The sequence below is a fragment of the Camelus bactrianus genome, chromosome 11 (genome assembly GCF_048773025.1).
Source record: "Camelus bactrianus isolate YW-2024 breed Bactrian camel chromosome 11, ASM4877302v1, whole genome shotgun sequence".
Lineage (NCBI taxonomy): Eukaryota > Metazoa > Chordata > Mammalia > Artiodactyla > Camelidae > Camelus > Camelus bactrianus.
In genome coordinates, this window is record NC_133549.1 from 33,648,547 (window position 1) to 33,661,771 (window position 13,225).

General features: G+C 37.8%; 2 protein-coding genes across 13 annotated transcripts in view; one reads left to right on the forward strand and one right to left on the reverse strand.

The window, feature by feature from the left end:
• The window catches only part of SHOC2 (SHOC2 leucine rich repeat scaffold protein), an 84,559-nt gene extending 84,162 nt beyond the window's left edge, over positions 1-397 (reverse strand). Inside the window, exon 1 of the mRNA XM_010969790.3 lies at positions 262-397. The gene's annotated coding sequence lies outside the window, so the exon portion shown is untranslated. The remainder of the gene's footprint in view (positions 1-261) is intronic.
• Positions 1-13,225, forward strand: part of BBIP1 (BBSome interacting protein 1) — a 21,451-nt gene continuing 8,226 nt past the window's right edge. Inside the window, exons 1-4 of one of the 12 annotated variants that reach the window (XM_045506624.2) lie at positions 1-115; positions 1,068-1,163; positions 2,906-2,970; positions 13,104-13,167. In XM_045506624.2, the coding sequence (XP_045362580.1) occupies positions 13,122-13,167 (46 nt within the window). In that variant the 5' untranslated portion in view covers positions 1-115; positions 1,068-1,163; positions 2,906-2,970; positions 13,104-13,121. Of the gene's footprint in view, positions 116-276; positions 415-573; positions 942-1,067; positions 1,164-2,905; positions 2,971-13,103; positions 13,168-13,225 lie in introns of those variants that run through there. The other 11 variants (XM_045506626.2, XM_045506621.2, XM_045506625.2 and 8 more) reach the window with 11 other exon arrangements.

Sequence of the window (13,225 nt, forward strand, 5' to 3'; positions counted from 1 at the left end):
CTAAGGCAGCCATAACTGGTAATGGCAACGGGAGTTTCCTGGCTTCCTGTCTCTTGTGACGTAGTTTTGCTTTCACCCAATCTCACAGTTGCGCCGTCTGGGAAGAGATACATCTGTAAGTAGGCCCAAGGAAGGTCCAAAGGTGACCAGACATCCCATGCCAAACAAGTTTAATTCATATTCCGGACTACCTGCCTGGGTTGGAGGTTAGAGGCAGCAGGTTTCCTGGCCCTTATTTTGCTGGGACGTCTGGTCACTTACCTAGGTGGACAAGAGTTTAGGGCTCCGAAAATCCCTGTCCTGCCCGGAAGTTGCATTTGACACTTCCGAATGGGGTCATGGCGGAAGGATGGGAGTAGCTTGCGTCCCCTTTGCCCCAGGGAGTACCCATTCCGACTGGAGTCGCGAAGCGAGGTGAGTGTTCCTTGATCACGAACAGGCCGGGGCCTGACGGGCCCCGGGAGACGGAGCGCCCAGCAGGCGAGCGAGGCTCAAAGCCGCTTCCGCTAGAAGAAGGTTTTCTTTCCGGGCTCGCGAGGTGACGGCCCGCCCCCTCCCTCCCTCCGCCCCTCTGAGGCTCCCTATGGGGCGAGGCCGCCCGACCGGCTCCTCTCGCCCTGGCTGCTGCCAGCCGGGACGGGAGGAGCCTGGGCGCGGGCCGCCGGGCGGAGCCCCTAACTCCCACAGCGTGGAGCTCCTGACCACGCCCTCGCAAGTTCTATTACGTACTTTCACCTCCTGACCTTTGAGGACGGAGAATTCGGGAGCTTGAGGAAAATTATTTTCCATTCTCAGCTATGAAGGAAAAAGATGGTCCTCTGCGACCGCGGCAACACCTCTAAGTCTTACTTTCTCTCTCCTGTCTTCAAATTCTGAATCTTCTCCCTTTTATTTCTCCTCTCTTGGGGGTTTGCAAGGATTGACTGCAGTTCTGGACAAAGGTATACTGCCCTAGTTGTGCATGTCTACGGTTAATGAAACAACTCAGTGTTTGTGAATATTTGTAAAAGTACCGCATTACTTTTATATGGCTTTTTACAAGAGTTGTCACACATTATCTCATGTAGTTTCTTCTGTAGGTTTGAGTCAACACCTGTCACCCATCTTGGTAATAACAGGTTGGATCCCTAAAGCTGCGGGGAGAAAGATCAGGAAAACTTCAGGTAAACTGCAAATTGTTTATATCCAGCCAGTCAACAACAAGGGTACAAACCTACCTTTTTTGCTTAATTTCTTTCTACTTTCTTAGAACTTATGTCCAACCAAAATGAACTATTCTTGTTTCTAACAAGGTTAATCACTAAAGCACCAGTCTATTGTGATTCTGTGCTGATATCCTTGAAGATGTGTTTCTGGGTTCTCCCCAGCAGGAAGTAATTTCCTCTGAGCTTACCTAGCATCTTTTGTACCTCTTTTATGACAATGACTATTTCATATAACAGCTGTTTATGTGCTTAGTTTCACTATCATATTTATTTCTAAATAGAATGATTTGTATTATATTTATCTGCCTATCATTGTATCCTGCACATGATACTGTTTTGGTAAATACTGAATAAAGACTGAATTTATTGAGTGTATCCTGGATGCCCAGGATACTGCCAGCAAAATTTTATGAAACTTCAGTTTATCAGAAATTATCAGAAATGCAGCATAGCCTGTTACTCAGCCTTGTCTTAGACTTCTCTGAAGTCTTTTCAACATTTCTTCCCCTAATTTTGTCTTAAAGAAATATTCTCTCATTAAAAAGTTTAAAGAATACAATAAACTTTCATATACCTTTCATCTGGATCCAACTGTTGTTAACATTATGCCATATTTATTTCATCCCTTTTCACACACTTTTTGTCATTGAACCATTTGGAAATAGGTTGCAGACACCTGTTGTTAAGCAGACATCCCTAAAATTGTATTTCCTAAGAATGTATTTCCAACATGTATTTACTAAGAAGTATAAAGGTCTCCTGCAAAACATATCATCACAACTAAGGAAATTAATAACTCTGTAATCTTTAAAATCTAGTTTATATGTACATTTTCTCATTTGACCCAAGAATGTCTCTATACCTTCTCCTTTCAAAATAATAATAATAATAATAATAAGGATCTAGTTATGGTTTATGTTCTGCATTTGGGTATTGTAAATCTTCAGCCTTAATCTAGAACAGTTACCCTGTCTTTTTTCCCTTGTGACAGTGGCGTTTTGAAGAGTTCAAGCCAGGGGTCTTTCTGAATGTTTCCTTTGTCTTATTTCTTATAAATCAGAAGTTGGTCTGGAGGTGTTCTTAGATTCAATATAACATTTTTTGCAAGAATATTTCACAGTATTCATACTTTTCCAATCATTAAGTCTTTTCAAATGCAACTACATTTACCTGTGCCATGAGTTGCTAGTTAAATCCATCCCACTTTTCAGCACACCACCCTTCTGTGATGTCCTACAAAAAAGAATTTAGCATTTAATCCTCCTGTCTGTGTAGAGTATGTTAGTTCCCTGCACTGGCAACATAGACTGTCTACCTTTAATAAAGTGTTGCTGCTACTTTGCCTACACTTGGAGCTGATGCAATGTAATCTACAGCAAAGGGTAGTGATGTCAGCATAGTTTCATGAGTTTCAATTCCTGGCACCCTGAGGACGGTTAATGAAAGATGTGTGGGCCCTGCAGTTCAAATACAGATGAATCTTGATGTTATCAAAGCAGATACTAAGGCAACAGATGGCCATCTGGCCACATTCCAGTTTGGGCAATGTTATTTTTCTCCCTGAGATTCTCTTGCAAGTCCTAATTGGTCCTGATGTTTTTGTGATAGCTTTTTGGTAGCATTCATCAGAGCCTATTAAAAGTTGCAAAATCAAGATTATGCTTAACACTTACTACATTAGGAACATTCTCTGTCTAAAGGATAAAGAAGTGTTTGGAGAACTTACTTCATAATCACAAAAGGAGAACTCCCAAGACTGCAAAGCGTATGTACTCCTCTTATCCTAGACTTACATTTGATCATGAATGATAAGCAGAAGGAATAAATGCACTAAAGGGAGCAGAAGAAAATGCTCTGGGAGGGCAGAAACTCTTAGATTAATGTAGAATGTTTTTAGCTTTCATAGTGAAAGTTAAGTGATGCACACCATCAGTCACTTATTTTGTGTAGAAGGAAATTTGCTCATGTGGGACTGTGAAACAATTTTAAGTTGATTCCAGATTCAAGCAAGGCAAAATAATATGCCAATTAAGACTACAGATTTTAGGTTTCAGGGACGTTCATTAGCTAGTGACTTTGGACAGTTTACTCATTCTGTTTATCGTCTATTAAATGGAGCCATAAAACCTCTTAGGATTGTTGAACAGAATGAGTCAAATATATATAAACTGCTTTAGCATGGTGTCAAGCACATGATATGTACTCAGTGTATGGTAATGATTATTAATAACTTCTTAAGCAGTCCAATCTGAGGACATTATAGGCATTAAATATTTATTTGTTGAATGAGTGAGTGAATGTAAGACTGGTTCTCCAAGTTCAATATGGGGAACTTAATTAAAAATTAGAGATTCTGGTTCAGTGAGTCTCGGGAAGGCTCCAGAAATATTTGTATTTTTAGTAATTGTCCAGGGGATTTTAATGCAAGTGATTTGAAGACCAGACTTTGAGAATCACTGAGTAAAGTGTCAAACAATTCTTTATTTCCCTTTCCTTGCATACTGTTGAAGTAGTTATACATCTTTGATGCTGAGAATGTAAAAAGTTCTTCAGATATCTTTTTTTTTTTAAAAAAGGTTGAACCTTTTTTGAAGGTTAATAGCTAACGTTTTTAGGACCAATTTCTAGTACTGAATTTTGAAAAAGCAAATGTTATTAGTAGAAGTCATTTTGCATGAGTAGGCTGTGTCATTTTCTACTAATGTAACAGTAGTGTCTGCTACTAGAGTATAATAACCAAAGGCATCATCCAGGTTCACCCAGGAAGAGCAGTCCTGTTCTTAGGCCGAGGCACGTTTTAAAAGCTAGACACTGCACATTTTATTCGCATGAGTCTGGATTAATTAGCCAAGTTGAACGTGTTAAAACATTTTTCTACCAGCAGATGCCACATAGTAGCAAAACACAGTAGAATCTACTACTGTTTCCAACTGCACGACATACGATGTTATTTGGCCTCTCCAGCTAAACGTTATCAACCCAAAGGAAGCACAAGCTGGCGGGCAACTGCCTGAGTGAGAGTGAGTGGTACTACTTTGTGTCTGCTGACAAATACTTTCTTTTTTGGGCTCCCTCTTTCACCTTTTTCTCATGTTAGTTTGCATTCAGAAATCTAGTGGGCATTTGAGAATTTTATCTATCAGTCAACCACAGAAGTCTTAGATAAGACAAAACATAGATTTTTTTGTTTTTGTTCCTACCATTCCTGCTACCTCCATCCACAATCTGCACTAGGCATATTGCATTTACTTAAAAAGAATCAACTTAATATATAGTCACAAAAGAAAAATATCCTTTACTGTCTTTTACATAAACAGGGTTACTTCTGGGACCTCCCTCAGTTCCCAGAGATTGTATTTTTACTTCTTAATTTCCATTAATGATTAAATAGGATAATCTGGTATATAATATACTGAGTGGCGCAGTATTTTACTGAAGTTGCAAGGTCCACGGGCTTGTAGTTGCTGGCCAAGTAAGGTGACGGTAAACAACAGGCAGTAGTGGGGATTGGAGAACTCCCATGCTCACCTAAATGAGGCATCACTTCCCAGCCCTAGCCAAATTTTGCTATGTGGGAATATGGGCCTGGTGTTACCAGATTTGTCGAGAGGAACTAAAATTTGGACTTCATGTGAAGTCTCCTGATCTTTCAACGTTGGTTCAAATACTGCTTAAACATTTAGTAAGCCAGCAAAACATTTTACTGGGAAGGACCAAGGACTACGAGTTAACAATCTCTGTGCTTCTTACCCAAAAACATAATTGGTACTTCAGCTGAAAATCTCAAAATGCTTTAGAAATGCTTTCTCTTTGACCTATTTCAGGCACATTTACTTTTTTAAGTTAGGTAACAAGTCACTTGTCACCTCCATAAAAAATTCAAGATAGACTGTTATGTACACCAGGGCCTATTTCCTTGATAACAATTTAAATGATTTTTACTCATTTCCACCAACTTAAAAATTTGTTCATATTTTGTCAGCTTTGAATTATATTTGGAAATACGTTTTTTATCATATTTTTAAAAATATAAGAACACAATTTGGTAGCATATGCTCTTTAAAAGTAAATAAGTAAAACAGGTTTTTCAAGGAAAACATCTTTAAATAGATCATGCTATTTTGTAGGTATCCCAGTGTTGATGAGGATTCAGAGGATTTTTAAGTATCAGAAGGCACTTAACAGGAAATCTGCAAGTCCTTTATTACAGTAATTTGAAAATTAGACCTGGAATAATAAATGTCACACTATATTTCTAAGCACCTTTACATCCCCTTTTCATTTGAACCTTGCAACCCAGGACAGATATTAAACATGTTTTTATGAGAAAATCAAGCCTCCAGTCAGTTAGGAGATATATTCCAAGTCACACAGCCAGGTAGCAGTAAAGCCAGGGTACAGCCCATGTGAAGTATGAACACTGAAGTATGCTGACCCCCCAAAATGAAAAAACTAACAGAAAACGCCAGTACAAGCTTCTGCTCTAAATCATACATTGGATTTTACTGTCTCAACTTGTTTAAAATACTTGGAATTCTAGAATACTTTGAAGCCTTCAGTTTCAAACTTTAAAAATGGGGTTTTGTACAATTAGGATAAGCTGGTAAGTTTAGTTGAATTAATGGAGGGGAAAAAAGAATTATGATGAAGAGCTAATGGTGGGTTAGAAGTTGTAGGCACATATTATGGAGGATAACCATGCTGACCCACAAAAAGGCTCTTTTGGGGCTCCTAGCAAAGATCAATTATTAGACTAAGGATACTTTAGTATGATCTAGGAGGATGGTTTAAAAACATCCAGATCCTGGCCTGAGCATATTTAGAAGCTAAGACTTGACTTTGGAATCCACGGTATGTTTTCATTTTGATATTTCTGATCCATATGTATATCCTTTGAGTTACCAGGAATGGAATTTGGATTTTAGTAATCCATTCCCCTTCTGCCTGCCCCCTATCTGACAGGAGCCTACATTTTCCAGCTGGCTAGATGGAAATGAGGTACAATCTAAAGCTAATAGTCCTGTTTAGCTATTTAACCCATGATTTTGATCTCATCCGTATGTTCTTATATAAGCTAGTCTATGAAAAAAAATACAAAACTTGTAAGCCTTTAAAGTGTTGCTTATTTCTAATTAAGCTTGAGATTTGAAAGTTCCAGTGGCAGCATCTTTCAAAAAATAATACTAATGCTATAAAACAAATCCACAGATAAAAAGCAGTATTTTTTCCCTGTTAAGAGATTTTTTTTCAGGATGATACCAAACATGACAAGTGGAGTGCTGACTCAAATTATGGAGAAAGAGTAAAGGAAAGAAAAACCACATGTTGGTTAAAGCCATACATTGATCTGATTATGACACAGTTCTCCAACTAAAAAGGAAAAAAAAAAGTAGTACTTTAGTCAATATGGTGCAATTATATTTTTATCCTGAGATTTATTGTCTGATTCATATTTTATGTTCATCCTCCTTTGCAAAGGTCATTAGTGAATTCAGATTTGCCCATTTTCAGTAACTGAAGATCACATGTTACTTTAATCTTTATTGGCTTCTACACACCATACTCTACTCTTAACCTATCATCTTGAATGTTGGTGTTTCTCCAATTGGGTGACCCCAAATCCATGTTGGTCTTCAGGCCGTTCCTACAGATGCAGCATAGAGAACACTGAAGAGACCAGGCTTTGGAGTCAGGCGGACAGTTGTTCAAATCCTGTTTCTCCACTTATCATATATGTGATGTTGGGAAGATAACTTTTCCTAGATCTGGTTTTAGTCTATTAAGTTTAATAATATACTTATGTATGTATGAGGGGATTCAAAGGGAGGTGGGTAAGTGGGTAATTCAGTTCTAAAGTCACCTCTTAGGGTAAAAAGTGTTTATTTTCAAAATTACTGTAGAAAAATCCCTTAAAGTGTTCATATAATTAAAATACATGATTTTGTCCTCAAACGCCATGCTGTTATTATTAAGCAAACTAAAACTTAAGAGCCACTATGCTAAAGGAAGGAGCTAAAATAGATGTCTAGGCATTGAAACTATTCTTCCTTTAAGATAACATTTAAAATAATATGGGTGTAAAGGGAATAACTCTAATACATGTCAATAGCCTTATTTTTTCTAAGAATCTAATTTAATAGCAACATTGTAATGGCACAGTACAGTAAGCTTCAGGATATTCACTGAGCTCTTACCATGTGCTGGGGACTGGTCTAATGGCTTTATGTGTATTATGTCATTTAATATACTATCTAAAGTTAATGCTATTATAAGCTTTATTTTACAGGTGAAACTGAGGCTTAGAAAAGTAAGTGATTGGTTTAAATGGCTAACCTGACTCCAGATCTTTCTCTCAATTGCTACACTGTACTCATCTCTTTTTACCACCAACCCTACCACCATTTACCATTGTTGCACATCCTTGTTAGGTGATTATATCCACTTCTATAGTTTATAATACTGTACTCTCTAGGGCTCCAGTTCTTTTTAGCTTCCTGGTGGACTTCCACACTCAATGGGTCTGAACTTGATTCATGGTCTTTACCCTTCCCTCCTAACCTATTCCTCCTCTGTGTTCCCAGCTTAAATTAAGGATACTCAGGCATATTAGCTTGAAATCTCAGTCATCCTTGATATTTCCTTATCACCCAGAGAGGGGGTAGAGAGTGGTAGAGGAGGTTTGAATCTCAACTTCTTATATCCTTGAATACCTCTTGTATCTTCTCCTCTTAATACCTGTTATTACTGCTTTTGTTCATACCCTCATCATCATACCTAAACAATGGTAGCTTCCTTACTAATCACCTTGCTTCTGGTGTCTCTTCTGTTTTTCCTTTTTGTCTAGAATATGTGTTTCCAAAAAACAAATCTTACGTCACATACCCACTCAGAGCCATCCAATTAACTCTCCCCTGTCTATAGGATATGAAGTCCAAACACAAGGCATGGCATTCAATGCTGAGCATGAACTGACCTTCATCTCGTTGGTCCCACCACAATATGTGTGCTGTATGTACACTGTAGTCTAGCCATGCCCCCAAGCTTTTTTTTCACTGCTGCTTTCTTTGAGCATATTGTTCACTTTATCTAGAACACCCTCCCCTTGCTACACAGCCACTTCTCTGCGTAGTAACCCCCTATTCATCCTTCTGGAACTAGTCCCAATGTCATGTTTAGTAATTATTCTTCAGAGATCAGCCACTGTCTCCTATCCTGAGTCAAGTTATTCATGGTTTTGGTTTCTTAAGGCACAATAGATATGCTTTCATTAAAGTATGTTGTATTCAATTGCAATTGTTTACTTACACGTGTCTTGCCCCTATCTCTTCCCCCAAATTCCTGAAGGAGAAGAACTGTTTCTTAATCTACTACATCTCCCTCAATTAGCCATGACTGGTACATTATAGACATTTAGTATGTTTGTTGAAAGAAAAAATCTGTTTGGATAGGCATATATGATTCTAAGTTTCTGTTCTTAATTTTTCGTTTATTTTCCACTCTGAAAGAATAATTCCCTTGTCAACAAAAAGAGCATCCTTTTCTACTCCAGTTTTTACTGTCCAGTGTTTATTTCCAAAGCTTTGTCCTTATTAACAGTAACCATTAACTTTATTCTTTATGCCCAGTAATTGTATTATCAATGTGTAATTTATTTTTATCAGTTTTCATTAATAACTGGAATAACCGAATCCAGAATATTTTTAAGTTTTTCATTTAAATTTATAAACATTTATGTGCAGAGAAGTTATGGTAGGGTAATTACTAAAATATGTTCAAGCATGAAAACATATTACATTTGAATAAAATTAAGTGGAATGGAAACAGAGGTGTAGGGAGAAAAAAGATGTAAAACTTCTGATTTAAAAAAAGAGTTCTTTATTTTTTTTAATCAATGGATGATGGTAGCTATCAAATTGCTATGGTATTTTATTATATTGTGTATATTCTTAAAAGATTGCTATAGCGGTTATTTTTAAATATGCTGGAAATTTTATCCTTTGTAACTAAACTTATGATAACAATTTTATATGTCTATTTAGAAATGTGTAAAAGGGTACCTAGTTTTTCAAAATCTCTTTGGGGGTTATGCAAACATAAAATTTGAGGACCACTGGTGTACATTCTCAAGGTTCAAAAGGATGCTTTTGTTCTTTTGTCCAATCCTACATGCACAATTTAGTTTGGTAACCAAACTAAACCTAGGGGTTTTTAACTTGTCCAAGTCGTATGACTAACTTATGTTATCAACATGTGTGATTGATTTAAAGTAGTAATCCTGCCTAGACATCAGTGTCTTTCAACTCTTACTCCTGCAACTTGTTCAAATTTTCATGACAAAGATTTGGTTTCCCTCCAGGTTCTTCTGCATTAATTTTAGACATCTAGCTCAAATGGCTATGACATGTTTGCTTACTTTGTCATGACTTTGAAATGTACCATCCATCAAAACCATTATCTCTGGGAGAAGTCACAAACTAAAGAAACTGGGGGAAAAGGAAGCAGCAGATTATTTTCCAATTACCCAGACCAAAAGCTTCAGAAATTGATTAATTGACACTGCTTTCTCTAAGCTTTAAAACTTTGGGTTCTGTTGGTGTAAGAATTTTATTTTATTTTTGCAGTTTAATGCTTTCTCATAAAACATGCCTTGATGATCTGTATCATTTTAAAATCTGGCATAGTATTCCACTGTATGACTTACTGTCCCATAATTTATTTAACCTGTGACATATGACAACATTTAAATTCACCTGTTGCTGAACATTTTGCCATTCAGTGCAATGCCCTAGTGAATATTCTCTATATCTTTATATACTCATGCTCTGTTTCTTTAGGTCTCATTATTAGTAGTAAAATATCTATCAAAGAAAATGTGCATGTTTGGTTTTAGTAGATACTGCAAAAAAATTAAAAGATACTGCAAATTATTCTTCTAAAAAAGCTGTACCAACAAACCCGCCCATCAACAGAGAGTGCCCATCTCTTACACATGCCCTAAGTGTGGATACTATCAGGCTTTTGACTTTCTTGCAATCTCAAAAGACATTAACACACACACCAAAATAAGACCACAATGATTTTCACTTTCTTAATGAGGCCATAATGATTTTCCTATTTAAACTGTAAATTCTACCCACCTCTCCCAGAACTCCTACATCCCTTTAAACTATTTTATTTCCTATAACATTTAAACTACTTTCTAATAGCATTCTGTTACCTGTTTCTTTCCCCATACTCTAGACTGTAAGCAAAAGGTTTTTCTCTCTTTTGTTCACTAATGACCTGTGCCGGGCACATGGTAGACATTCACATATTTATTAAGTTGAATGATGTGGCATTTGTATAATACACATGAATTTCATCCATAACTGGTATGTTTCTTCTTTGGCCCATCTGTCCCTGTTGTTACACACATCGTACCTTACCAATAAGAAAGTACCTTTAGGAGTAGCCACAACTCCTTAGGGCACATTACAGCAGGCAAAGCACCCATGTTTGGCTTTTAGCAGGTCACCTGGAGAAAAATATAAATGTTCTTCCTACTCTGGGCTTCCTGAGCAGTTGATTATCAAGACAGTGTAGCCTTGCCAGTGCTGGCCATCCAACTACCACCTTGCTTATTTTAGCCCTTCCCTTTCTGTTTCTCTCTTGCTGATGCCTAGAGGGGCCTAGGAATAAGAACTAACCCTAGTAGATACTACCCCCCCAGGCAACTGACGGCACTGATCTTCCCCACACTAGGCCCAACCCACTCCCTTTGGCCCCACACCCTTTCCGGTAACAATGGCAGCTTAGTCAGAGAACTAAGGTTTGGTAGAGCACCAAGTTTCATTGTTTTCCTCAGTCCAGATTTTGGATGTAAAAGAAGTATAGAGAAGAGAAAGCATAAGATAGTGATTAAATTCTAGAAGCTGGAGTTGCTACTCTATAAAACAGCTAAGATTTAAGTATTTGTTCATCCACCATTTTAGCATTTTGGTGATAAAAAATTTGATGTTACAAAAACTTCCCAATTTCCAGGACCTGAGCTGGGGAGCCTGACTAGGGCTTAGAGCCCTTACTCCTGTGGGAGGGCCTCTGCAACTTAACAAATCTTCAGCTTGTGGGTCACCCACTTGGGGGGTATGGGGCCCAATAGTATCGTGAGCACGCCCCTCCTACCATCCTGCAGTTTTATGTTTCCAGTTGCAGAAGATCTTTTTTGCTAGGTTCCAGTCTTTTTTCTATGGCCGTTTAGCATTCAGTTGTGGTTTCGTTGTAGTCGCAAGGAGAGGCAAACTCATGGTCCTACAACTCCACCATCTTGACCGGAACTCCCTTGATGATACAAAAGCTCTTAGCTGCTATGCATTTCCTTTACATTTATCAACATTTATGTTTCTCCTCCTTTTCAGTAGCATATCATTTCAGATTTGCACCAAATAAGGGCCTAATGAATATTTTCATTGTGGTATCTTTAATGAAGAAGCTAAGTGTTGTTTATTATAGTTATTTTCAGGCTAATCAGGGGTCTTCAGTGTTATTAGCCTTCAACATAACCTGGGGGGAGAGAAAGGAAATGATTACTAGTTACCCCTAGCAGGCCTAAGTAATGAAAAGGAAAGAACATGGCAGAAGAAGCTGTGCATTCTAAGTAAACTGTATATTGCATTTTTCTCAGATCCTAGTTAGTGATGAGTTGCTTTATTCCTGGTCCATTCCATACTTCATCTTCATTCCCAGACAGAGTAGTATAGGGGTAAATTTTGATGACTGTTCTGGAAAGCGGATAGAGCTTCCTCAGGAAAATTAGATGTTCCAAAATAAGGAATTTGAACAAGAGAAGGGGGAGATGCTTGGTGGATGGAGAGTAGGAAGCTTTTATTAGTAATGTCAGTTAGTAATGTAGTAATGGGAATCACTAAGACCAGAAGCAGCTTCACTTGACTTTAATTTGCAGAGGGTGGTAAAGGCAGGCACTAAGCCAGCATCACCACGTTGTAAATAATAAATCTTTCTTCTGTGGTGGTGATGTTGTGAAACACACAGGGTAAGTTGCATCAGTATGGCGAAATACCACAAAATGGGCGTGACTGTCTGGAGAAGCATCTATGTTTGGAAAGGGATCAAGCTACAAATTACAGCCCAAGACACCTTGAATATACGTAACCTGGCATAAACTGAGATATAACACTGGGAACAGATGTCATCAGCCATGGATGACATATATGCTAGGATATTCATAACAAAATACTCATGTAAGGGTATCTGCTGGCACTTCAGCATATAGTATCTTTGTATTAGAGGAAAATAATAAACTGAAAAGCATACCTCGCTTCTGGTATTCAAGAGCCTATTTCAGCCTTTTGTGTTGCTTCCTTACACATTGCAGCTGTGTAACCAGTAACTGATCTGTAGGATGCTTTTTGTCATTGTAACAAAGAAATTGGCTGTTAGCTCCTCCTTTCCCTAACAACCTGCCGTACTCCACCTCCCAAATTGTCATGTCTTTTATGTCACCCACCATTCAGGGGAGATATTATCAGTGAACCAAGATGGCTGCACATAAATGCCTTTGTTTTCCCTCAGCTGGATAAATACCTATTAGATAATTACCTTTGTCTGCAAAACTTAAGACCTACCAGTTTTCACTAGGTGGGGTAAAATTTAGAACACGAAGCCTTCCAAATCCCACCACCATTGATGAGTGAAAATTGACAAGATCTGGATTCTTATATGAACTATCTCAACCTTGTTTAAATGAAAAGACACAGATAACTAATGGGAAAATTAAGCAAGGATAGTATAGTTCATTTTCTATAGAAATTGTGATTTTACTTCTTCAGCCACAGTGGAAATAAGCAATATGCTTTGGGAATTCATTCTTGAATAATGATAATAATTGATTTCTCATTGAAGGAAGAAACTGCATCAGATATGGCAGAAGTGAAGCCAATGTTCCAGGAAGTTCTTCCAAAACAAGGTATCTAATTCACAAATACTTAGATCATAGAATATTTTAGGGACCCAAACATCTATGC